The sequence below is a fragment of the Acinonyx jubatus genome, chromosome E1 (genome assembly GCF_027475565.1).
Source record: "Acinonyx jubatus isolate Ajub_Pintada_27869175 chromosome E1, VMU_Ajub_asm_v1.0, whole genome shotgun sequence".
In the NCBI taxonomy this organism is placed as follows: domain Eukaryota; kingdom Metazoa; phylum Chordata; class Mammalia; order Carnivora; family Felidae; genus Acinonyx; species Acinonyx jubatus.
The window spans coordinates 54,477,347-54,501,966 of NC_069397.1; the positions used below are offsets into that span (position 1 = coordinate 54,477,347).

Below are 24,620 nucleotides of genomic sequence, written 5' to 3' on the forward strand. Positions count from 1 at the left end.
TGGTCCCTGCCCAGGTACGGGCACCATGATGCTTCCTCCCCTCATTTTGTTCTTGGGGGAGCCATGATCCCTTGAGGAAGGTATCCTGAGGAATTCCAGGGACTGATGCCTCAGGAGGAAGTCAGGCTCTAGGGGGCAAGGCCTTTGTGCTCTGGGGGGTGGGCTGAACCTTCCAGCCACCGTCTTCTTGAGGGTTTTGTTGAAGCTGCGGGTGGTCCTTCTCGATGCAGTCGTAGGTATCCTCCCATTTATCAGACATAAAATGAGGCTCAGAGAGGCAAAGAGCTCACCCAAGTCCCAAGGCATTTTAAGTGGCAGAAGGGGATTCAAAGCCTGGTGGGCCTGACTCAGTCCCCATTTGTTCGTTCTTTCTTTTTTTGATACGTATGTATGTATTTATTTTTATTTTTATTACTGTTTTAACTTACATCCAAGCTAGTTAACAGACAGTGTAACAGTGATTTCAGGAGTAGAGTTTAGTGATTCATCACTTACGTATAACACCCAGTGCCCACCCCAACAAGTGTCTTCCTTAATGCCCCTCGCCCATTTAGCCCATCCCCCTACCCAACACCCCACCTCCAGCAACCCTCAGTCTTTTCTCTGTATTTAAGAGTCTCTTCTGGTTTGTCCCCCTCCCTGTTTTTATATTATTTTTGCTTCCTTTATGTTCATCTGTTTTGTGTCTTAAATTCCACATATGAGTGAAGTCCTAGGATATTTGTCTTCCTCTGACTTATTTCGCTTAGCATAATGCACTCTAGTTCCATCCATGATGTTGCCTTTCTTTTTTTTTTTTTTTTTAAGTTTATCTTTTTTGAAAGAGAAGAGAGAAAGAGCAGGGGCAGAGAGAGAGGGAGAGAGAATCCCAAGAGAATCCCCGTCCTGACACGGGGCACGATCCCACATGAGATCATGAACCTGAGCTGAAATCAAGAGCTGGATGCTGGGGTGCCTGGGTGGCTCAGTCAGTTGAACGCCTGACACTTGATTTTGGCTCAGGTCATGATCTCACAATTTGTTGGTTCAAGCCCCGCATTGGGCTCTACACTGACCATGCGGAGCCTGCTTGGGATTCTCTCTCCCTCTGCCCCTCTCCTGCTTGTGCTCATGCACACGCACGTTCTCTTTCTCCCTCTCTGTCTCAGAAATAAATAAGCCTAAAAAAAAAAAAGGTCGGATGCTTAACCAACTGAGCCACCCAGGCGCCCTAGTCCTCATTCTTTCTAAACCAGCTTATGGAAAAGAAGGTGGAGACCAGAGGCAGTAGAGAGAGGCGGTGGGAAATGAGAAGTACAAGAGACTGAAGGATGGGTCCAACCTTTGTCTCCCTCCAGATTAAGGAAAGGAGGCCCACCAGCAGGATTATTAAGTCAGGTGGGATGTAGGAGAACTTCCTGCCAGTGGGTTGGTAGGATAACATACGGCTGGAGAGGCTAACAGAAAAAGAAAGCTGCACACTGTTTTCTCTTTGGCTTGACTTTCTTGCCCACATCCTGAGGCAGAATTGTCTAGGGCAGCACCTCGGCCCAACAGGAATATAACATGAGCCACATGTGTAACTTAAAATGTCCTAGCAGCTGCATTACAACATTTTTTAGACAAGTGAGGTTAACTTTGATAATATATTTTGTTTTTAATTTTTAAAAAATATTTATTTATTTTTGAGAGAGAGTGCGTGCATGCACATGACAGAGTGTGAATAGAGGAGGGGCTGAGAGAGAGGGAGACACAGAATCCAAAGCAGGCTCTAGGCTCTGAGCTGTCAGCACAGAACCTGATGTGGGGCTTGAACTCACGAACCGTGAGATCGTGACCTGAGCCGAAGTCGGATGCTTAACCGACTGAGCCACTCAGGTGCCCCTGATAATACATTTTGTTTATTAACTCAAAACATCCAAAATATTGTTTCAACATGTAGTCAATAGAAATTAATGAGGGTTTTTCTAGGTTTTTTGTTAACACAAAATCTTTGAAACGCCAAGTGTATTTTACATTTACAGCATACTTCAATTCAGACACAAAATTTTCTTTGGAACTGTGTGCTCTGTACTTAGAGTTTGGGAGATTTGCAGCTTGGTCTGCCTGACTCCAGCCCCTGTTCCTTTAGAACCCAAGAACTCACCTGGAAAGTTTTTCAGTGACTGAACTGTATGCCCATTCTTAAATTTAAATTAATTAAAGGGTGCCTGGGTGGCTCAGTCAGTTAAGTGTCTGACTTTGGCTCAGGTCATGATCTTGTGGTCTGTGGGTTCAAATCCCCGTTTTGGGCTCTGTGCTGACAGCTCAGAGCCTGGAGCCTGTTTCAGATTCTGTGTCTCCTCTTTGCCCTTCCCCCCACTCGCACTCCATCTCTGTCTCTCTCTCTCAAAAATAAATAAACGTTAAAAAAATTTTTTTTAAATTAAAATGAAAACTTCTGTTCCTTGGTGGCACTGGCCACATTACAAATGCTCCGTATCTCCGTGCAGCTCACAGCTGTCCTACTTGGCAGTGTGGGTCTCCTCCTGGGCACAGGGCTCCTTCCTGCAGGACTTTTTCCCCAGACTCCTCCAAATTCCAGAGGCTTTGGCCTTGTGTTCCTGCTGATTGGGATGATCGAAAAATGCTACCGTCCCAGGAAACTTTTCTCAAGCCCTGGCTGCTGATTTCCTGAGGCCCCAGCAATCTGAGACTGGCTGAGGCCGGAAGGGGGCTCTGGGGGAGCTTGTCCCCGCAAACACCATCACATGCCCTGCCCCCCCCCCCCCTTTCCTGGGAAATGTTTACATTCCAGACACTCTGCTATCTCCCCAAGGCTTTTCCAGGCGCTGCATTTTTTACATAGCTGAATTGGGACCTGGGCTGGCTAGGGGGGCTCCAGCTGGGTCACTTCTGCTCTCCAGGCCATCCCTTCCAGGTATAGCCATTTGTAGGGCAGACTAGTTCCTGGCAAAGAGCCAGACCTGGGGGGCCCTTCCACTTATGTGTCCCCAGAATAGAGACTCCGTGGAGCTCTTGCTCCTGGCCTGCCCCAGCTCAGGGCCTCCTTCTGTGAACCACCGTCCTGGACTGGATGAGCCAACAGGCAGCATTGAGTTTACTAAACTATCATGCCCACCGTCGTCAGGACTTCTCCTTTTCTGCTCCTTTGAGGCCTGATGGGACAGCTGAGGGAAGCCTAGAGGAGGACCCTGGGCCTAAGGAGAGCCGCCTGACTGGTACAACCTTTCTCTGCAGGGCAGAGTCTCCATTGCTTTAAAAAACGAAAAGTAAAGCAGCTGCCTGGCATCCTTTGCCCTGCTCTGATCTAGCTCTACAGGTTTGGCATCCCCTGGGGTGGGAGGTGGGGGGTGGGGAGGGCTGGTGGAGAAAAACAACCAAAAATCTCCCTGAAGATGGTTTATCAACCCAGATCTGTAGTGTATACACCCATGCCTTTTAAACCTGGAGTTCCAGAACTGGAACCTCTGCCTAAAGAAATACTCCAAGTTGTAAGCAAAGGTAGGAGTCCAAGAAAGGTCGTCAGTGCAACTGATTGGCAACTGTAAAACCCGCAGAAACAAAGGTGTTCAACAACTAAAGCCTTGTGAGTTAGGGCACCTTTTTGTAGGGAATAGTCCTTAGCCATTTAAAAGTCACTTTAGTGCCTTTGACGGTTTGGGCCCGCTACATACAGGCGGACAAATGGGTGACAAAGCTATGCATGTCCGTATATATCCGTGTGGCACAACCCCAGTCAGGTCTTTGTATTAAGTAGAGACACACACGTGTACAGTCGCAACACAAGAAAGACTCACAGATGTTAGCAAGGGTCACTTCTGGTTGCGGGAGCATGGGTGATTTTTGTGTTCCTTTTCAAACTCCTTCATATGTCCCAAGTTTTCTATAATGTGTATTTCTATAAGAAGAAATGAACAAAAGCATGTGTCTGCAACAAAACTCTAGAAGCTTCTTTTCTGGAAAGATAGTGGAGAGACCTCACGACAGAAAGACTTGAGAGAGAGCAGGTGTTTGGCCCCGGAGGAGCCTCAGATGGCCCAGAGCTGGGACAGGCTACTGGGGGCTTCTGTCTAGCCCCTGGGACTGCCCCAGACTGTGGTACAACCAGGCTTCCCGAGCCATCTGGTCCATTGTGGCAGCCTCCCCCAAAGCTTCCCTTACCCCCCACAGGAGGACTGGGTCAGTCACCCACAGTATGGGTGGTGGAGGAACCAAGTCAGAGTTCCTGGAAAGCATCGAGTGGCCAGTGTGGTGTTGGGGGAGAATGCGCTCCCAGGGCTGGCCCCAGGGCCTAAGACTGGGTCACAAACGGGTCTGGGATTGACTCAGCACTCAGGTATCTGGGTAGGAACCTGAACATGACTGAATTTCTCCTTCCTGCTGGAGGTGGCTCTGTGCTGCAGCTCCTCTGTCCGGCCCTGGTGCCCCAGCCGTGGCGGGGCAGAGGGGACATGGCTGCAGGTTCCATACCCACATGGTTCTCGTTGCAGACTGTGGAGCATGGCTTCCCACACCAGCCCAGCGCCCTTGGCTACAGCCCGTCTCTGCGCATCCTGGCCATTGGCACCCGCTCCGGAGCCGTCAAGCTGTATCCTTTCGTCCTCCCAGCTCCCACCGGGGGAGGGGCCCTGGCGTTGGTGGGATTCAAACAAAAGTCAGTTGTAGATGACCCCTCCTGGTACTGAGATGTTCCCTCTTGGGGAACCCTCTTGCGTAGCCTCTTGGGAGTCAGCCCCAAATGCCGGAGGTGGAGTCAAGTTTTTTGTTTTGTTTTCCTTTCTCCCACTTAGTAGACCTGGGGTAGCAGGCCCAGGGTGCTGTCCAAACCAGGGTGTCCTTGGGTTTGAAGAGCAGTGCTAAGCCTTCCAGATTCTCCCCAACCGTGCATACCTGCCATGTACACACAGGCACATCAGAGAGTAGAACTGACTCCTGGTTGGCAGAACATTGGTCTGAAAGGGCCACATTTTATCCAAAGCATTGGTTCTGGGCTGCGGGGGCCTCTGTGTTTCAGAGGCAAGCCCGAGGGTTCCAGGATGATGAAGGATCACCGCTTGGGTCCTCTGGCCTGGACTACAAGTCTGGGAACTTCCCCAGCCCCAAATCCCCCCTGAGTCCCTAGAGTTGAGCCAGTTGGGACGTGGGAGTACTGGGAGATGGGGAACCACCCATGGGGAGCCTGGCTGGAGCCTCCAGTGAGGCTGCGGCTCCCTCCTGTTCCTCTTATGCAGCAGGGGTGGGGGAGGCGGGGACACCTCTAGCGGGCTGGCCTAGGCTGGAGGTGGCGGATAGCACTCCCTCAGCTGGTTAATCATTGCCAGGCTACAGCCACATCCTGGTTACCAATCCCCGGTGCCACAGCTGCTGGGGTGGACCCATGGGGGTGCCCTGTCTTTTTCTCAGGTGCCACCTTGTGGTAGCTGATGGGTTTGTTGCAGCTCAGGTGGGGGCGGGGGGGGGGGGGCACTGTAGGAAGCAGCCCAACAGTTACTGGGATAAATCTTCACCATCCTAGGGTGTCTGCCTGCCCCTCCCCCCCCCCCCCCCACACCTGCCTGGCTGGAAAAGTTCTCCCTGGTTGGAGCTGGCTCCACCTCGGGGTGACATCACCACTGGCCAAGGGCCCTTGGGCCAGGGCCACTGCCGTCTCTTCCCAACCCAAGGCCCCGGTCACTGCCGTCTGGGAGGAGGGCAAGCCCTTCTGTGATGCTGAGGTATTTACACTCCTTGCCACGTGGGCCCAGAGGTCCTGGCCCTTGGGCGGGAAGGGGTGGTGTCCTGCCTTCTGGAGCTTTTCCTGAGCCTGCCACTCGTAGCTATGGTGCCCCAGGGGTGGAGTTCATGGGTTTGCACCGGGAGAACAACGCTGTGGTGCAGATCTACTTCCTACCTGGCCAGGTGAGGGGGCCCTCCGCATCCTCCTACTCTCACATCACCTGGAAGGGGTGGGGAGAGGCAGGCGTTTAGTAGTCCTGGGTTTGGTTCTGACAGGAGGGCCTGGGACCACCTCCCTTCCCCCAGCTGCGGTTCACAGACCACCCTAAGAGCAGCCAGGGGTCTTTTGGTTCTGGGGCTCCCTGAATCAACCGGCGTGGGGTGGGCCACCCCAGTGTGAAGGGCCCCAGTGAATGCTGGCCCTCCCTGGTTAGCGACACCACACACTCCTGGTTCCTGTCCCCTTCCCTCCCTAGTGCCAGCTGGTCACCCTGCTGGACGACAACAGCCTCCACCTGTGGAGCCTGAAGGTCAGAGGCGGGGTGTCAGAGCTACAGGAAGATGAGAGTTTCACGCTGCGTGGCCCCCCAGGGTAAGGACCTGGTACCCGTCTTCTCCCGGCCAGCCTGACCGGCGCACCCAACTCCTGGGTGGAATCACCCTGTGAAGGTCCTGTGGAGCCCTTGGTGGTCCTGGCAGTTGTTTGAGCCAACACATCCCCACATGCGGGTGCTCTGGAGGAGCAGGGCCCTCCACGCCTACGCCGTCTGCACAGGAGGCTCTGGGGGGTTTTTTCTGCCTCCTAGCCCAAGCTCTCTACCATCTGTCTTCTGTCTTGGCAGGAGACACTCAAAATGTTTGTCCTGGCCCAAGACACCATCAGACCCCGTTAAAGGACCTCACGGGCCCGCTTTCCCCAGCCACGGCCTTTCCCAGGACTGCTGAGGGCAGCCGGGAGTCGGGGATCCTAACCCCAGGGTCTCCCCTGCCTGAGTGGCAGCCAGCTCACAGGCAGCCATTCTCGTCCTCAGGGCCGCCCCCAGTGCCACACAGATCACTGTGGTCCTGCCTCATTCCTCCCGCGAGCTCCTCTACCTGGGCACCGAGAGTGGCACCGTGTTTGTGGTGCAGCTGCCGGCCTTCCGCACGCTGGGGGACCGGACCATCGGCTCGGACGCTGTGCTGCAAGGGTGAGCTGGACACCTTGTGCCATTAGGAAGCTGTTCCCTCCAGCTGAGCGTGGCCTTCTCCCTTGAGTCCCAGTAGTGTCTCGGGAGCTCATAATTTCTCTCCTGGGAAGTCTACGGGGAGGGGAGAAGAGACTCTCAGCCCCCAACCTGTCCCTTAACTTGAGACTCTCGTCCCATAATGTGTTAGCACCATAGCACTCTGAGGAGTCTTGGGGGTAACCTGTCATTTCATTTAAAGGTGAGGAAAATGATGCTCAAAATGATTTCGTAATGTCACCAAGTCTCAGTCCGGCAGTCTTCACGCTGATCATGTGAATTTCAAAACCCCAGGGGCTCCGCAGGGGGGCAGGTGGGGCCCAAACCTCGTGTTGCCACGTCAGGTGGGGCAACTCCTGGTGAGATTTATGTTTTGGCGTCCGTGCTAAGTTTTCGTTTGCATGCGGGCCCCATGGCCAAAGCTCTTGGACAGCCATAAGCCTGTAGGTTTCTTCGGATCACTCTGGAGGCTTTGCTCCATTACGATGATGTCGGCAACAGAGAGGGAGTCAGATCAGGTCTGGAGAGAGAGTGCCAGGGTCCAAAGGAGGAGGAGGAGACGAAGCACTGGCAGTGGTGGAATGTTTTGCCATTTCACGGGACAGAGAGGAGGCCGGGGTCCTGGGATGTGGGGCTGCTTCAGGCTCAAGCGAGCAGGACCCTGGTCCCGAAAGGACTGGCCTTCCAACATGCTCACGTCGCTCAGGGCCCACTGTCCAAGGAAGAGTGTCGCTGGGTTTGGGAGGATTCCTACTTGGGGCTGGCTCCGCCTGAGCCCAAACGTCTGTCTTTCCCACCCGGCAGGGTAGCGTCAGGGCAGCACGACCACGGTCAGAGCAGGACTGTTTGCGGGTCAGCAGGCATGGCGGCTTCTCAGCCTGGGCGCCCCGTCTGTGGCCAGGACAGCAGGAGGACCTGTTCCTCACGTGTGGCCCTGCCGGCACCCACCTGACTCTGTGCTGGTGGGAGTCTAGTTGCGGGGGGGCCTCCCCCAGCCTGAGTGCCCCGGGAAGCCCCTCCTACCAGTGTAAATCCTGTTCTAAATGAAAAGAGGTTTGGCTTGGGTTGGCAGAGAGGGGTCCAGGTGTCTGTGTTTCCTGCTCTCCCTCTTTGGTGTGGGTTCTTGGTCCGTGGCCTGCCACCTCGTGGTCTTCTGTTGGCTTCAGCACCTCCAGACTTCACGTCAGCATTCCGGGCCCAGAGAAGGAGGAGGTGGACAGGACTCAAGGCCAGACCAACCTAATGTAGGGAGTTTTATTTTGTGGGTTTTAAAAACTGTTTCCATATGAAATACCACTTCTACAGAAACGCACTAAGTATGAATGTGCGGTTTAATGGATTCTCGTAAAGTGAGCGTCCCTGCAGCCACCCCCTGGACAAAGAAATAGAACTTTGCCAGCCTCCCAGGAGCCCCCGCTGTCCTTCCCAGTCACGAGTCCCTCCTTCCCCCGAGGCAGCCACCGCATCAACTCTTCTGGAAGCCACTGCCTTGCCTTTCTTCGTAGTAGTGTAACTGCCTGCGTTTGTGGATGGATATACAGGATATATAGGTTTCTATATATCCTTGTCCTCTTGTGCGCATGGCTTCTCTCTCCCTGCGATCTTCCCACGCTGGCACTTGCACGCCGTGAGCAACTGTGCCACATGCTCCGTCCTGCCCTGTTGGTGGCAGCAGCGTGGGCTCACAGTGCTTCCCTCGGCCAGGTTGCCCGAGGACGCCCGCCACCGGCGGGTGTTCGAGATGGTGGAAGCTCTGCAGGAGCACCCCCGCGACCCCAACCAGGTCCTCATCGGCTACAGCCGCGGCCTCATCGTTGTCTGGGACCTGCGGGGCAGCTGCGTGCTTGGCCATTTCCTCAGCAGCCAGGTAGGCGGCGCCTGGGATGGTGGCGGGTGCCGCGTGGCGCTCTCAGGCCCCCGAATCACCTAAAGCCCTTGTGCTGAGACCTGCGGGCACAGGACCACCACCCTGACCCCAGCCTGCGCGCTTTCCCTCTCTTCCTCTGCAGCAACTGGAGAACGTCTGCTGGCAGCGGGACGGCCACCTGATTGTCAGCTGCCATTCCGACGGCAGCTATTGCCAGTGGCCTGTGTCCAGCGACACCCAGCACTCGGAGCCCCTGCACAACTGTGTGCCTTACGGTCAGTGCTCCGTCTGCCTAATGGGGCCTGGCCCTGCCCTGTCACTTGCAAAGCAGTGTCCTCTGTTCCCAGTCTGTCTTCCCCACATTCGGGTGTAGGTGCCCAACTCCTAGAAGCAAAACTGGGGCCCAGAGAAGTGAAGGCTCTGTCCAAAATTGTGCAGCAGATTTTCAGATGCCCGTCATGGCTTTCTCGAGGGACTGCTCAGAGCAAGACTCCTATGCAATCTGCTGCACGGGTATGGGCATGAAGGGTCTGGGCCCTATGGACATAGGGGTGGAGGGCCCATTCAAGCTGGTTCCTTGTCTTGTAGGTCCTTTTCCTTGCAAAGCTATTACCAAAATCTTCTGGCTGATCACCAAGCAGGGGTAGGTATCAGTGCTCTGTCCTCCCTTTCAGCAGCCTTCCCAAGGGCTACTCTGGCCTCTGCTTGTGGGAGGCGGTGCCTAGGGAGTGCCTTGGGGGTCCCACATCGGTGTCTCAGATGCCAGCAAAGGGAGAGAGAGCTATTCATTCATACCTCTCATGGCTAATTCCTGAGCAAACATTTCTGACCTTTCCCTCCACCCTCCCGGAAAGATGATTCAGATCAGCCGTTTTCAGACTCTGTTTCAGCAGGAGACCTGTTTCTTCAGAGACCTACAGGGAAACCTGACGCATAAACAGGGTGGGCTGGGGGTGGAACCCGGGATAAAGCAGCAGTGGCTACAGAGGCTCAGGAACCCCAGCCTGGGTGCCCCCACCTCACCCTCAAGTTCTCCTGGGTTATTGCAGTCAGGAAGAGAGGGCGGTCCACCCCACCCCTTCTGGGGACCTTGAATGAGCACTTACTTTGAGACTGGGCTCCCTCCCTGGTCCTGCCACTCTGATCCCTGGAAAGTCTAAGCTGTCAGCTCAGCCTGTGGCTGAGGTACTGTTGGGAGCCCCAGCCCACCCCACGGCTCTTCTGTGCCCGCCAGGTTGCCTTTCACCATCTTCCAGGGGGGCATGCCGCGGGCCAGCTATGGGGACCGCCACTGCATCTCGGTGGTCCACGACGGCCAACAGACAGCCTTCGACTTCACCTCCCGTGTCATTGACTTTACTGTCCTTGCTGAGGCAGACCCTGCTTCAGGTAGGTGGGCTTGGGAAGTGGGTGAGGGGATGCGGCCTGTCCGTTTCCAAACGCACCACTACCTGAGCCCCTCAGCCCCCCTGCACCCCTCTCAGTGCCTTTCCCTTCCCCTGCTTGTGGCTTCATCCTTGCTGGCCACACCTCCCACCTGCTCTGAACCCTCTTCACCCTTGCTCGGCTCTGATGGGACTGAGCCCAAGGCAGGCAGATCTAGGCTGTGGGGCTTAACAGCTACCTAGCTGAGGCAAAGAGGTCCTGGCTTAGACACGCGAAGCCCTCCCATTGTGGGGTGGGGCAAGTGGTGCCGTGTGGGGCCTCCTGGAGCTGGGCCAAGACAGCAAAGCCCTGAGTCAGCCTCGTAAATTGGTGACAGGCAAGACCAGAAAGGGCGATGTCGAAACCTGGAGCGGAGGCCTGGCGGGAGATTCCCAGGAGGGCGGGCCTCTCCTCCAGGTGAGTCCAGACTCACGAGGCCAAGGCCTCCAGGTGAGGGGCTCGGGCCTGCTCCGGACACCCTGGGCTGTATTCCTGTGCATCCTCCACACCACAAGACCACTTGCTGTCCCTCCTTTCTCAGCCTCTTCCCTCCTCATGCCCGATGCAGGATGCCGGGGGCGGGGGGGGGGGGGGGGTCGATTCTTTAGGATTTTCTACAGAGATGATCACGTTCTCTGTGAACAAAGACAGCGTTACTTCTTCCTTTCTGACCTGTGTCCCTTTTTTTTCTTCTCTTGTCTCCCTGCAGTAGCTAGGACTTGTAAACAAGCAGAGAGAGGGGGCATCTGCCAAATTCCTGATCTTAGCAGGAAAGCTTCATGTTTCGCACTATTATAGTCACATGAGCTGTAGCTTTTTTGTGGATGATCTTTACCAAGTTGAGGAAGTTCCCCTCTCTTCCTACTTAGATTTTTTTTTATCATAAATGGGTGTTAGATTTGTCAGATATTTTTCCTGCGTGGATCAATATGATCACGTGTTTTACTTTAGCCTATTGATGTGATGGGTTCCGTTAACTCATTTTCATGTGTGGACACAATCTTGCACACCTGGGACAAATCCTACTTGGTTGTGGTGTGTGATTTTCTCTATATGTTTCTGGATTTGGAGCTTTTTTTATTTATTGTTGATTTTGGGGAGAGAAAGCATGAGTGGGAAAGGAGTGGGGGGCAAGGTACAGAGGATCCAAAGAAGGCTCTGTGCTGACAGCAGAGGAACCATGAGATCATGACCTGAGCCAACGTTGGACATTCAACGACTGAGCCACCCGCTGCCACTGGAGCTTATTTTTATTTATTTGTTTGTTTGTTTGTTTAGAGAGGGAGAGGGAGAGAAAGAGGGGGCCCAGGTGAGCACGGGGCAAAGAAAGAGAATCCCAGGAGGGGCAGAAGGAGAGAGAGAGAAGTGGGGCTCGCCTGAAGTGGGGCTCCTGCTCACTGGAAGCAGGCCTTGAGCTCACCCCGAAGTGAGGCTCGAGTGGAGCTTGTTTTTAAAATGCCGATTCTGGGGCACCTGGGTGGCTCAGTCAGTTAAGCATCCGACTCTTGGACTCTTGGTTTCGGCTCAGGTCATGATCTCGCGGTTTCGTCAGTTTGAGCCCCACATCAGGCTCCAAGCTGACAATGCGGAACCTGCTTGGGATTCTCTGTCTCTGCCCCTCCCCTACTTGCACTATCTCTGTCTCTCTCAAAATAAATAAATAAACTTAAAAAAATTTTTTTTGTAATAAAAATGAATTAATAAAATAAAATGCAAATTCTCCAGGGGTGCTTGGGTGGCTCAGTCAGTTAAGCGTCCGACTTCAGCTCAGGTCATGATCCCACGGTTCGTGGGTTCGAGCCCCGTGTCGGGCTCTGTGCTGACAGCTCAGAACCTGGAGCCTGCTTCGGATTCTGTGTCTCCTTCTGTCTCTGCCCCTCCCCTGCTCTTACTCTGTCTTACTGTCCCTCAAAAATAAATAAATGTAAAAAAAAAAAAAAGTGCAGATTCTCTGACTCCAGCCCTAGAGCTTAAGATCCTGCAGGGCTGGGCTGGGGCAAACTGCTTCCTACGGTTCCTGCAGCCCCTGACCCTTGGCCTGTCCCCCAGCCTTTGATGACCCCTACGCCCTGGTGGTGCTGGCCGAGGAGGAGCTAGTGGTGATTGACCTGAAGGCGGCTGGTTGGCCACCAGTCCAGCCTCCCTACCTGGCCTCCCTTCACTGCTCCGCCATCACCTGCTCCCACCACGTCTCCAACATCCCCCTGAAGCTGTGGGAGCGGATCGTCGCCGCTGGCAGACAGCAGCACACACACTTCTCCACCATGGTAAGTCCGGCACCAGCCCTGGCCCCACCTCGGGCCAAGCTCTCCCATGGACTTCTTGGTCTCATTCTTTAGGAGTGGCCCATCGATGGTGGTACCAGTCTGGCCCCAGCCCCTCCCCAGAGGGACCTGCTGCTCACAGGGTAGGTGACTTTCATGGCACTCTCCTCCTGCCAAGTAGAATACGCGGGGTGGGAACAGACCCCAGAGCGGTGCGTGCCAGTCCCGGGCCTCCCGGGCACCCCTGGCCTGGCATCCCTCACAACTGGCAGGTGGCTCTGCCCGCAGGCACGAGGATGGCACAGTGCGCTTCTGGGACGCCTCCGGTGTCTGCTTACGGCTACTCTACAAACTCAGCACGGTACGGGTGTTCCTCACCGACACAGAGCCCAGCGAGAACCTCAATACCCAGGGCGAGGATGAGTGGCCCCCACTCCGCAAGGTGAGGCCGGGAGCCTGGAAACCAGGCAGGGCAAGGACAAGCTGGGTCTCGTGCTTATGGCCACTCGCGGACCTCCTCTCCCTTGTCAGGTGGGCTCCTTTGACCCCTACAGTGATGATCCGAGGCTGGGAATCCAGAAGATTTTCCTCTGCAAATACAGTGGCTACCTGGCTGTGGCGGGCACGGCAGGGCAGGTAGCAGGCTGGGCTGGGGCAGGGCGTGCAGCTAGGAGGAGTGATCAGGGGACTTTGGGCGGTGTCCAAGGATTGGGGGGCAGCAAGGACAGACACCAGCCTCCTGGGCACCCACTGAAGATGTCGCCAGGACCATCACCGACTCTTGTGGCTCTTGTGTTTTTCCCAGTGGGTAGAGGTTGCCTGGTCCCATTAGAGACAGGCCTTTGGGATGATTGTTTCTCCTCCAGAAACCAGGATTAAGGGCCAGGGATCGGGAAGGGCCTTCCAGCTCTCCTTGGGCCCTAGGCTTTGGTGTGGGTCCCAGGTCCTTCACTCTCCCACTCTCAGGGTCCCTGTGGTCCCGCTATTCCTTGGTGCTGGGCGGGGGGTGGGGGGGTGGCTCAGCCCACCTGCCCCCCACCCCCCCCCCCACCCCAGGTGCTGGTGCTGGAACTGAATGACGAGGAGGCGGAGCATGCCGTGGAGCAGGTGGAGGCCGACCTGCTGCAGGACCAGGAGGGCTACCGCTGGAAGGGCCACGAGCGCCTGTGTGCCCGCCCGGGGCCCGTGCGTTTTGAGCCCGGCTTCCAGCCCTTCGTGTTGGTGCAGTGCCAGCCCCCGGCCGTGGTCACCTCCTTGGCCTTGCACTCTGAGTGGCGGCTCGTGGCCTTTGGCACAAGCCACGGTTTTGGCCTCTTTGACCACCAGCAGCGGCGGCAGGTCTTTGTCAAGTGAGCAGCCCTCCTGGGGTGGCCAGGGCCTGAGTCTAGGGCTGGTGCTGGGCAAGCACCCTGGGGCCCTGGCAGCACTGATGTCTTGATGTTCCCCCCAGGTGCACGCTGCACCCCAGTGACCAGCTGGCTTTGGAGGGCCCCCTGTCCCGTGTGAAGTCCCTAAAGAAGTCCCTGCGCCAGTCCTTCCGCCGGATACGGCGTAGCCGGGTGTCAAGCCGGAAGCGGCGGCCAGCTGGTCCCCCTGGGGAGGTGAGGCCGAGACCGGCCACGAGCCCGGGGCGGCTGGCAGCAGGTCCAAACTAGCCCTCCCTCCCCCGTAGCTTTGGCTGCAAGCACCGAGCAGGCTCACGTCCTGCCCCGCTGCCCACTAGCTCTGTGGCCTCGGACACACACACGTTGCATCTCTGGGCCTCAGCTTCCCCAAGTGTAGAGGGTTAAGTCTTCAGTTAGTATCACCGGGTGGGCAGTGGCCATCTTCCCCTGGAAGGACTGGTGCTGGGCAATCGGATCCCCCCAGGAAGGGGAGGCCAGAGCCCCCCTCAGCCTGACCAAACCCACTGCAGGTGCCGGAGGGAGGCGCCAGGGCTGAGCGGACGGGTACGCAGAACATGGAGCTGGCCCCTGTGCAGCGTAAGATCGAGGCTCGCTCAGCAGAGGACTCCTTCACGGGATTCGTCCGGACCCTCTACTTTGCTGACACCTATCTGAGGGACAGTGAGTGGCCAGCCTGAGGTGTGGGGGGCCCAGGAGAGCACCCTTCGGCCTGAGGGCGTGTTGGAGGCTGCTGCCCGGCCTGGCTGGGAGCATGGGGAGACCCGATCCTCTGCCTGCCTCTTTCTCTCCCGTGCCTGGGTCTCCAAGGCAGGTTGCCCTGGCTTCGTACTCAGGCTCCACCACTCTAGAAGTGTGACCTTGGATGTGTCACTTAACCTGGGGTCAGCTTCTCTCCTGTAAAGTGGAGGAATATCTTCCTCCAAGAGTGCCTGCTAGTACCCAGTGTGCCCTGCAGAAGCTCCCTGCCGCCCGCCCACCGGGGCAAGAGTGGGGTGGGGGTATCTGCTGCTGTATCTTCAGGGCCGAGCTGTCCCGGGTTCAAGACCACCTGTGCCTGGGTCCCTTAGTGGTCAGAGAGCCTTCCCAGCTCTTCCCGTCTATACCCCCAGGAAATAGGCAGGGCCCACAGCCATTCCGTTTTACAGAGGAGGAAACAGACTTACAAGGTTTGCTAACTTGACCTTGGGGTCACACAGGTTGTGAGTGGCAATGCCGGGACATCAGCCCAGGTCACCTGGCTCCACCTGACCCCCAGAACTGTGGGTTAGATACAAACCTTTGCTTCCTGGCAGGCTCCCGCCACTGCCCCTCGCTGTGGGCTGGCACCAACGGTGGTACGGTCTACGCCTTTGCCCTGCGTGTGCCCCCCACCGAGCGGAGAATGGATGAGCCCGTGCGGGCCGAGCAGGGTGAGTGCTGGGCAGGGGGAGAGCAGAGGGTCCTTATCTGCCTGGGATGGGGTGGGGTGGGGTCGGGGGTCTGTAGTCTCACCCTCCACCACTTGCCTCTCTCCCTGCAGCCAAGGAGATCCAGCTGATGCACCGAGCGCCCGTGGTGGGCATCCTGGTGCTGGATGGACATAGCGTCCCCCTTCCTGAGCCCCTGGAGGTGGCCCATGACCTGTCAAAGAGCCCAGACATGCAGGGAAGCCACCAGCTGCTTGTGGTGTCAGAAGAACAGTTCAAGGTGTTGCTTGGATGGAGGCGGGGCTCCCTGGGGATCCCTGGGACATCTGGGGAGTGCAGATCCTGGGCACAAATGACAGTGGCCGGGATTCACTTAAAGTTGTATTTGCAGCTGGTGTGTGACAGACTACCGAGGCACTGAAAAGGAGAGGGGTAGAGATCCTGGGTCCCGGGGTCAGCACGGGGGCACTGAAGCGGGACCTGTGTCAATAGGGGGGACGGAAAACAGAGACATGGAAATAAGTAGCCCTGGTGTCCCTTCCCAGTCAAAGCATAGTGGCCGCATGTCCGAGCACTGAGCGGGCACAGAGACTGGGTAGTCGTTGCTGGGGAGTAGGGCCCTGTGACGGCACTAGGCACGGAAGCCATGGGTGTGAGCCGTGCCCTGTGCCCCCAGGTGTTCACACTGCCCAAGGTGAGCGCCAAGCTGAAGCTGAAGCTGACCGCTCTGGAGGGCTCGCGGGTGCGGCGGGTCAGCGTGGCCCACTTCGGCAGCTGTCGAGCCGAGGACTACGGGGAGCACCACCTGACTGTCCTCACCAACCTGGGTGATGTCCAGGTGGTCTCGCTGCCCCTGCTCAAGCCCCAGGTTCGGTACAGCTGCATCCGCCGGGAGGATGTCAGCGGCATTGCCTCTTGCGTCTTCACCAAATACGGCCAAGGTGGGCACAGCGGGGGCGGGCAGGCGGGTGCGAGCAGCTGGGCCCCCGGGGGCAGGGCGGGGTGGGGACTCCCACTGCGCTGCCAGGGGCTGCTGGGAAGGGCAGCTTGGGGTGTTGCAGCCGAGGCCAGGCTGGACTGACTGACTTCAGAGAACTTTTGAGGGAGGCCCCCGGCCCCTCGTTCCTCCTGGGAGGAAAGTCCCGTCAGCCGCTGCAGGGCCTGGGAGCCGTGGGCTGGCCTCACCTCCAGGCTTCTCCTTCCCCCCCCCCAGGATTCTACCTGATCTCACCCTCAGAGTTTGAGCGCTTCTCTCTCTCCACCAAGTGGCTGGTTGAGCCCCGGTGTCTGGTGGAACCCCGGTGTCTGGTGGATTCAGCAGAAACCAAGAGCCACAGCTGCCCCCGCAACGGATCAGGCCCAGAGAAGGTCTCAGGCCAAGCCAGGTCGGTAAAAGGACAGGTGGCCTTTGCCCTGGCCCCTCTCCTCTGCGCTAAGCCCACCCTCCTGGCTCTGGCTCGCTGCCCCCCCCCTTCATATGCCCCTCCCTCTCATGGAAGCTGCCATCCAGGGCAGAGCTTGGTTTATCACCCTGGCTCAAGGTGGGCCAGGTTAGTTGACCTCATTCTTCATGGGATCAGGGCTTTCTGAGCCAGAATGGGGAGCCCAGAGACTCCCAGTCCTCACCATCTCTCTCCCCACAGGAACTCAGGGAGCCAGAGTGATGGAGAGGGTAAGACAGGGTTCCCTGTGCCCAGGGGTGGGGGTGGGGGACAGATACATTGTGATACTTAGGCCCAGACGCAGACCGAAGGGGAAGAAAGGGAACCCCAGGCCAGCAGATGGTATTGGGGCTAAGAGTAGAGACGGCATCGCTTCCAGTCCTGGGTTCTGGGTTCCGGCACTGCCACTCTAGTAAGGAGGGAGCTGGGGCAGAGGAGGTCTCAGGGTTCACCTGACCTGGCCCCTGCCTTTCAGAGAGGAGGCCTGGCCCGGTGATGGAGCACGCTCTGCTCAATGATGAGAGTGAGTTGGGCAGGACTCGGTGGGCCGTCATGAGGGATGTCCTGAGGGAGGCTTGGAAAGCCAGGGTGGAACCGAGGGCCGTTACTCTGAGGGAGGCAGACCTGTCCGACACTCCACCAGTAAAAGGGGGAGAAACGTTTGTGTCTGGCCCGGCCTCTGCCGGCCTCAGCAGGCCTCTTCCCCAACCCTGCAGGGGTCCTGAAGGAGATTCAGAGCACACTGGAGGGAGACCGAGGGTGAGTTCCTGCTCGGGCCTGCAGGGGTGGGCCCTGAGGTGCCAGGAGTTCTCTGGGAATAAGGGTCCTCGTCTGGTCTCCCCGAGGTCCCCACGGATGGTAACTGCCCTGTCTTTGCCCGTGCAGGAGCTATGGCGACTGGCGATCTCAGCGAGTGGCCACGGGTTACAGCCTCAGCAATGGGGGAGGTAGGGGCTCTGGGCACCGCTGCAGGGCTGGGGGGCGGCCGGGAGGGTATGCCTCCTAGTTGGGGAGGAATAGGAGAATGAGCCCACCCACGCCCCTGGGTGGGGGACTGAGGCCCCCCGGCCTGCCCAGGAGGCCCCCGAATTGCCACTGCTCTGTGTCCTTCCACAGCAGAGTGAGCAGGTCGCAGGTCCAGGCTACGCAATGAACACACACTACTGAGGGCGCTTCCTGGGGCGCTGCCCACCCCGGCCCCGGGAGGCCCATGAACTGGGCTGTGCCAGGGACTGGAGCCAACCCCGGTGTGCACCCTGCTGCTGCTCTTGGCCTCGGAGAGGAGGGACCCCAGGGCCGTGGGGCTGCCCCACCTGGGCCTTGTCTGTCTTGGTTCTTTTGTCAATGTTGCACAGTTTTTTTCCCCTCCCCTTTTTGTAGTGGGCTGGGTTTTAAATTATAAATTTTAACTGCCTCTGGGTGAAAAAGTTTTTAATAAACACCTTATTACCTCTTCACTGGACTGGTCCAATGACTGACTTTTTTAATTGTGCAGAAATTTTCTACATAGACAGAAATGATTGGTAGCCGGTCCCTTGCCTTTGCCCCTGGGGTCCAGTTGCTGGACCAGGCTGGTACTCCGGAGAGTTAGTTTTTTAAGCTGTTGAGTCAGAGCAAACTGTGTCTATTCGTATCTGAACACTATGTCTTCTGTCTTTGGAAACAAACGGCCAGAGTTAACCACCCTGAGGGTACATGGCTGCATCCCAGGGTCGGGGGCAGAGGGAGTCCCCTTTGACCGGCCTTTGCTTGCTGTCAGAAGGGGGAGAGACTCACAGTACCTCAGACCTGGTGGCTTCTTCCAGACTTCAGGGAAGGACTGTGGGGTGCTGCTGAGGTCAGAGGCAGTTCCCAGAAGTGAAAGCTCTTACCCCCAGATGAGGGGCTGGATCAGACCACTGTTACGGTCTTTATAAGCCAGGGGGTTGAGTCTACTTGATTCTGCTTCATTCACCTGTCTTTGTTGAGTACCTATTATATGCCAGGCGCTTGGGGTCAGAGGTGGCCAAGATAATGTGGTCCCTGCCCTCTGAGGCTCACAATACTAACAAGGGCAGGAAATCTTAGGATGCAGGCAAGCCGGGGGCCTGTGAGAGATGTGCCTGGGAAGGTGACGTTAAGCTGGGTCAGGGACGTGACCAGGAATGGGCTGGGTGCTCCGTTCTACACAGAGGATAGAGGGGCAGGCAGCACTTGAACTGGTCGGCCTGCTGTGGGATTGTGTTAAGAGTTGAGGGTAGCTGGCAGGAAGTGTGCCAAAAATGAGACCACCAAGTGGCCGGGGCCAGACTGGGACCTCCTAGAGCCTGGCGAGGGTAAGGGCACTGCTATGTGCCACAGGAGCCCACGTGGCCTGTTGGAAGGACATGGATTAGCGCACAGGGCAGAGGAGGAGTCCAGGCCCAGGTCCCTAGATGGATACGCCATGGGAGAACCCTACCCATCACCCTCCCGCCAAGCATGTGCAGCTCAAGAATCTGGGTTGTGTAACTTGGGCCACTCCAGCTCTCCTGTTCTCCTTAGAAGTGGGGGTGAGGGTGGCACTTACTGAGACAGAAGTCCCAAAAGCCACAAGGAAGGGGGAACAGTTGCCCCAAAGGGAAGAGGAACACAGACCATGGGCGCAGAAGCAGTGGAGAAGGGATGCTCGGGAGATAAAAAGACAAAGCTACAGACAGCGGGGAGTGCTGCGTACCCTGCAAGACGGTCTGGACTTGATCCTGAGACTCTGGAAGCATCTGAAGGGCTTTGAGCACAGAAGTTCCATTATGAAGTTCATTCTTCCGAAGACCACTGTAGTTTACATCCCAGCAAGTTCCACTCGTGTGACACGCACATTGCCTTCCTGTTCTGCATTCCAGTTTTTTCTGGGGGAACGGGATGATAAGAGTATCCCCTCACGATCTGTTGTGAGGTTCATGGGAGTCCACGAGGTTCAGGGTTTCGTGATGGGGTTGACCCTCTGTCAGGGTCAGGGAGAACATGTTAGAATGCACAGGATCTTTATTTTTATCATAAAAGAAATTAAGCCTTGTGTATATCCTGGACTGGCACTCGGTCCTCAGTCTTTCTGGAGAGCTGGACAGCTACACACACACACACACACACACACACACACACACACACAAGTATCAAGACTCTGAAAATGGATTTACCTCTGCCCTCATTCAGGATGAGCATTGCCTTAAGTACTTTGGGCTACAAAGTATTAACTCATGTTGGTGGTTCGCCTGTTTTGGTTCTAGGAAAATATTCTATTGGGAGTGTGAGATCAACAATTTTTATTGATAGGTGTGCACAAGTGGAAGAGTTTGGCACTGTCTAGAAAGTGGATTAATGGAAGCTCAGCCAGCATGGAGGGAGGTTGGAGGGTCCTGCCGCTTTTGTCCAGGGGAAGGTGGCCATAGTGGCTAAATGGAGATACTGAGGGGTTGGGTTGACCAGGGCCACTGCCAGATGGAGAAGGTGAGTGGCAGAGGTCACTGCTGACACCAAGGGCCCTGCCGATGTACCACAGGCAGCTGGGCACATGGTCTGCAGGCTTGGATCTGAGGGTCTTCAACATCAACAGGTGGGAGACTTAAGTGTTCACTTAGACTTGGAAGTCAGGCAGACCCAGTCCTCAAACACTGGCTTCACCTGTGACCGACTGTGTGACCTTGGGCAGATGACCTCACTCTTGTGCTCTAGTTTACTTACCTATAAAACAGGGCATAATCATAGGGCCTGCCTCAGAGGGTGGTAAGGATTAAATGAGAGTCTGTAAAATCGCTCGGCACCTTAACACCCAACCAAAGGAGGTGAAAGTTACCAAGTTACGGTGGCTGGTGGTAGGGGCCAGGAGAGGAGGAGACGGTTCCCGAGGGAGGGAGGGAGAGTGGAGCATGGTCAGAGGAGGACTCACACAGACTGGAGGAGCAAAGCAGGTGAAGGAAAGAATGGGGAAAGTGGGAGCCAGAGGTGAAAGCTGGGCTTGGAGGGAGAGTCCCCTCTCCCTGGGAGGCTCTGGGAAGACAGCTGGCCACACCCACGCAACTGAGTGAGCTACAGGCCCCGGCCTGGATCAATAGGGCAGAGAGGAGGGCACCAGGAAGGCAAGAGATTGGAGATACATCAGATACGTTGTAATGGGCCAACGAAAGTCAAGTTTACTGCTGATGGTAGCCCCTCACACCTGTTCTCCAGCGGGCCTTGGGAGCCGGACTGCCCAGGTTGGTGTCCCACCTCTGACCACCACTGACACTTGGCTGTGTGCCTCAGTCACATCAGCCATAAAACGGGAATCCTTAGGGCACCAACCTCTTAGCATGCTTCCAAGAATTAAATGACTCCATAGTAAAGTGTTTAAAACAGTGGCTGGCATATAATAAGCCCGGAAGTGTTAGCTCTTTGCTGATACTATTGAGGCCAAGGGGACGAAGGAAGGAGAGTGGGTATCCCTTAGAGTCCCCAGGATGATGGTCCAGACAGGCTCATTGAAAGGGGGGCAAACAGTGAAAGGGGAGCAGAGCACGTGGGTCCCTGCAGCTTGGCACAGTGCCAGGCTGGCCTGGCTGGCAGTGCCTCCCAGGTGGCACAGTTGCCCCGTCCTCGGCCTTTGATGCTGAAGCGTCTCCTCTTTCCTGGGCGGCGTCCACTCCTTTGTTGGTCTAAGGGGTCAGGACCCCGCGGCCAACTGCATAATTAATGGTCTTGAGTAAGGCTGGAGCCCCCAGGGGGTAGACTGCCTGTAGAGCCAGAGCAGAACGGGTGTGGGCGCTGCCAAGAGCTGAGGGCACTGCGGGCTAAGGTCTTCAGGGCGAGGACAGAGACGCCGAGAAGCCCCTCTTCACTGGGCCCGCCATGGGTGGGAGCAAAGGCAAAGCGTCCCAGCGCCAGGAGGGCCCCAGGAGGCCGGTCTCAGGGGAGCAGGAGTCCCGGTCGGGCAGCGCCCACTGCGCGCCCAGCCAGGAAGGCGGACAGGGTCGCGGTAAGGCCCGAAGGACCAGACCGGTCTTGGAACCGGTCACTGCGGGAAGCCACAGGACCCACGCTGGCCGCCGGAAGCCCACCGCAGAGGGGAACGGCGGCTGCAGACGGTCAGGGGCTGGGCCGCCAGCAGAGGCCCAGGGGAGACTAGGCAGTGCGCGGCGTCCGGGTCGCGGATCTAAGGAGAGCCGCGAGCCCCGGGAGGACCGTGGCGGGCGCCTGGAGGAAGAGAGTCTCTCCAGAGAAGGGACAACGAGTGAGCTCTGCCGCCGCAGGAGGAGAGGAAAAGGGCGGGGACCCTCGGCTCGGCAGGGTTGCCGGGAGACTCGGAGCCTGCACGGGGACACGTCGGGTGGAGACGGGGGCAGCTCTTGCCCGGACAGCGAAGCCCGCGAGGCCCAGGAGAGCGACAGCCAGAGCACTGGGGCCCCAGAGCTGCGACCCAAGCCGGAGCAAAAGGACACGGTCCTGGGAGACACCCAAACCGAGTCGGAGCCAGAGCTGGAACCCGGCGAACGCCCCAGCAGCGACGGCGGGGGCAGCGCTGAACCCCGGAGCCGGGAAGGGTCGTCGGGGGTGGGACCCCAGGGAGAGAAGGAGGATTCCGGGACAGTCACGGAATCGAGTCTGGAGGGGGCCGGACCTGGAGGGGGCCCACGGACAGCCCCAGGAACGGCGAGCCAGGCCACCGAAGCCGAAGAGACTAGGCCGGGCAAAAAACCCAAGGCCCCCAGCCCCCTCTAGGGCAGCCCAGAGTGCGTCTCCCGGAGCTCGAGGGCTTCTCGGGACCCCAGGCTGGCCCGGGACACAAGAAACAGCGAGGCGCGGGCGGAGGCTGAGTCGCAGGGCGCCGAGCCGGGAAGAGCCGAGGCCTCCGGGACTCGGCGCCTCCAGGTCGGAAAGGCGGTGGGGGAGGTGCAAGTGGCGGCAGGTGAGAGCGAATCTGGGGCTGGAGGGGGAGACGGGCCCCGGGACCCAGCGCCGCTGGCCGCCCTCGTGGCGCTCCGCAGGCTCCGCGCGAAATCGCCGGCAGGCCCCGCTCCCCAGGCCGCCGCTTCGGTTCCCCGCCGCGCCGGCCTTAAAGAGCGGCTGCGGCGCGTGGCGCGCGCCCTGGGTCTGCTGCGGTGGCTTTGGCTGCGGCTGCGGCGGCCGGAGGGCGAGGGCCGGGGGACGGGGTCGCGGGCGGCCGGGGGGCGGGGCCGCAGGCCGGGACCGAGGCGCCGTCTAGCGCTGCGCCTGGCGGGCGTAGCGAGACTGGGGGCGCGGCTCAGGCCTCCCCCTGGCGGCGGCTCGAGCTCCCCACAGCCTTCGAAGAGCCCAGCTCCCGAGGACCCTTCTGAGGATGAGGACCGGACTCCGGATCCCAAGTTCGCGGTCGTGTTCCCCAGGATGCACAGGACCGGGAGGGAGTCGAGCAGTCGGAGCTCAGAGGAAGCGTCCGCGGACGCCCCAGCCCGGGGGGGACGCGTTTGGCCTTGTGAAGGGGCTTCGGGGGACAGGGAGGGGCGCAGGGCGAGTGGAGAAAGTGTGGCCGGGCCCCGCCGGGGCTCTCTCCTCGGCCCTGCTCCCCGCGACGAGTCCCCACTGGACGAGAGCGGCTCCAGCAGTGAAGCGCGGCCGGAAACCTTGGAGGCCGAGGCTCCGGTCCACTGGACTCAGAGCTCAGAACCCCGCGAGGACCCCGGACTTGACACCGACGGCGCGCTGCTGCCTCGACTCACCTTGGAGACCCACCTGCGGTGGGAGAGAAGCCCGGGCCCCTGCGGGCCTCCGAGGGGGCGGTGGGTGCCAGACGATGAGGCTGAGGAGGCGCTGGAGAGGGACCTGGAGCTGAGCCTCGGGCCGGGCCTGGAGGTACCGCCCTCCCTGGGAGCGGAGGGCAGGAGCCTTGCGGAAGGCCTGGAAGACACGGACGACCTGGCTCGGCTGCGGTGAGCAGGCGCAATTCCAAACCTGTCCTGTCTGGGTCAGAGTTCCTCATATGTCACCCCTACCTCCATTTTTGTAAATTGTATCCTTAGACGGTATTGTAACTTACGAAAGGTCTTCCCGCGGGAAGAGGCGGGTGAGGGGTGAAAATCAGGTGTCCCCGCCTGGGAGTTTCTTCTCTAACTGGCACAAAGCTGCCCTCTGGGTCAGCGGCCTGGTCCTGCTTGTAGCCCCCATGGATCGGGTAACTCACTGAGCAGCCACACCCCTGTGTTATGGTCGGGGGCTCAGGGAGGATGCACGACTTGCCCAAAGTATCTCTCCATCCGGTGACAGCGCTAACCTAAGACCTCCTTCTGCCCACCCCACCCCCATTCCCTGCCTCTCCCTCCTGCTGTCCCCACAGACCAGTGTGTAACAGCTCTGTGCTGCTGTGCCTCAAGAAGAGGTTTCACCTGGGCCGAATCTACGTACGGGGGCACCTGGGGAGGGTGGGTGGGCTGGGATTGCCTGTCCCCTGGGATCAGAGGGCTCTCTGGCACTTCTAGAACTTCTCCTTCCTTCTCCTCCCTGGGCTGGGTGCTGAACCCTCTCTGGGGACCTGCAGAGCGGGGGGCGGGGGGGGGGCGCCTGGGGGGGGCTGGGCTGGGGAGCACAGCAGCCCCACTCCATTTGTAGCCCCTGCTTCCTCCATGCTGTGACGACAGCATCTGTTTTTTTTCCCAGACATTTGGGGGACCCTTTCTGCTCTCCCTGAACCCCCGCCGGCCCCTGCCTCTCTTCTCAGCTGAGGTCCTGGCCAGCTACCACCCCAAGAAGGCCCTTAACACCACCCCGTACGTGCCTTTGCCCCCATCAACCCTCTGCTCACCCCCTGGGCGGCTAAGCCCCAGCATGTGCCACTGATTGAGATCCTGGGGGGACCGAGGGCATGTCCTGCCTACATGTAGGAGGGCCCAAATGCCCATCTCTGGCAACCTCATTTGCTCC

At 58.0% G+C, this 24,620-nt stretch overlaps 3 protein-coding genes across 10 annotated transcripts in view; all 3 read left to right on the forward strand.

Moving 5' to 3' along the window:
* The window catches only part of LLGL2 (LLGL scribble cell polarity complex component 2), a 34,689-nt gene extending 16,499 nt beyond the window's left edge, over positions 1-18,190 (forward strand). For 2 of the 8 annotated variants that reach the window (XM_027052357.2, XM_053212288.1), the window contains exons 3-26: positions 4,473-4,570; positions 5,799-5,880; positions 6,174-6,289; positions 6,729-6,887; positions 8,628-8,790; positions 8,933-9,065; positions 9,379-9,433; positions 10,025-10,179; positions 12,265-12,482; positions 12,555-12,622; positions 12,768-12,921; positions 13,011-13,115; positions 13,536-13,828; positions 13,930-14,080; positions 14,395-14,545; positions 15,178-15,294; positions 15,405-15,571; positions 15,968-16,232; positions 16,505-16,676; positions 16,935-16,963; positions 17,209-17,256; positions 17,450-17,492; positions 17,619-17,680; positions 17,850-18,190. In XM_027052357.2, coding sequence (XP_026908158.1) covers positions 4,473-4,570; positions 5,799-5,880; positions 6,174-6,289; positions 6,729-6,887; positions 8,628-8,790; positions 8,933-9,065; positions 9,379-9,433; positions 10,025-10,179; positions 12,265-12,482; positions 12,555-12,622; positions 12,768-12,921; positions 13,011-13,115; positions 13,536-13,828; positions 13,930-14,080; positions 14,395-14,545; positions 15,178-15,294; positions 15,405-15,571; positions 15,968-16,232; positions 16,505-16,676; positions 16,935-16,963; positions 17,209-17,256; positions 17,450-17,492; positions 17,619-17,680; positions 17,850-17,857 — 3,012 coding nt within the window. In that variant the 3' untranslated portion in view covers positions 17,858-18,190. Of the gene's footprint in view, positions 1-4,472; positions 4,571-5,798; positions 5,881-6,173; positions 6,290-6,728; positions 6,888-8,627; positions 8,791-8,932; positions 9,066-9,378; positions 9,434-10,024; positions 10,180-10,552; positions 11,319-12,238; positions 12,483-12,554; positions 12,623-12,767; positions 12,922-13,010; positions 13,116-13,535; positions 13,829-13,929; positions 14,081-14,394; positions 14,546-15,177; positions 15,295-15,404; positions 15,925-15,967; positions 16,233-16,504; positions 16,677-16,934; positions 16,964-17,208; positions 17,257-17,449; positions 17,493-17,618; positions 17,681-17,849 lie in introns of those variants that run through there. The other 6 variants (XM_027052360.2, XM_053212289.1, XM_027052362.2 and 3 more) reach the window with 6 other exon arrangements.
* Positions 18,191-18,311: 121 nt separating this feature from the next.
* LOC128313483 (protein SPT2 homolog) lies at positions 18,312-22,589 on the forward strand. The gene has a single exon (XM_053212292.1). The coding sequence runs from the start codon at positions 21,576-21,578 to the stop codon at positions 22,443-22,445; it is 870 nt and encodes a 289-aa protein (XP_053068267.1). The 5' UTR covers positions 18,312-21,575; the 3' UTR covers positions 22,446-22,589.
* Positions 22,452-24,620, forward strand: part of LOC106987745 (unconventional myosin-XVB) — a gene marked incomplete at its 5' end in the record, with an annotated part of 31,173 nt that continues 29,004 nt past the window's right edge. Inside the window, 3 exons of the mRNA XM_053211852.1 lie at positions 22,452-23,632; positions 24,037-24,100; positions 24,357-24,466. Of these exons, the coding sequence (XP_053067827.1) occupies positions 22,452-23,632; positions 24,037-24,100; positions 24,357-24,466 (1,355 nt within the window). The remainder of the gene's footprint in view (positions 23,633-24,036; positions 24,101-24,356; positions 24,467-24,620) is intronic.

Excerpts from the sequence above, each read along its gene's own strand:
- LOC128313483 (XM_053212292.1), top strand. The coding sequence starts at position 21,576 with ATGGGTGGGAGCAAAGGCAAAGCGTCCCAGCGCCAGGAGGGCCCCAGG.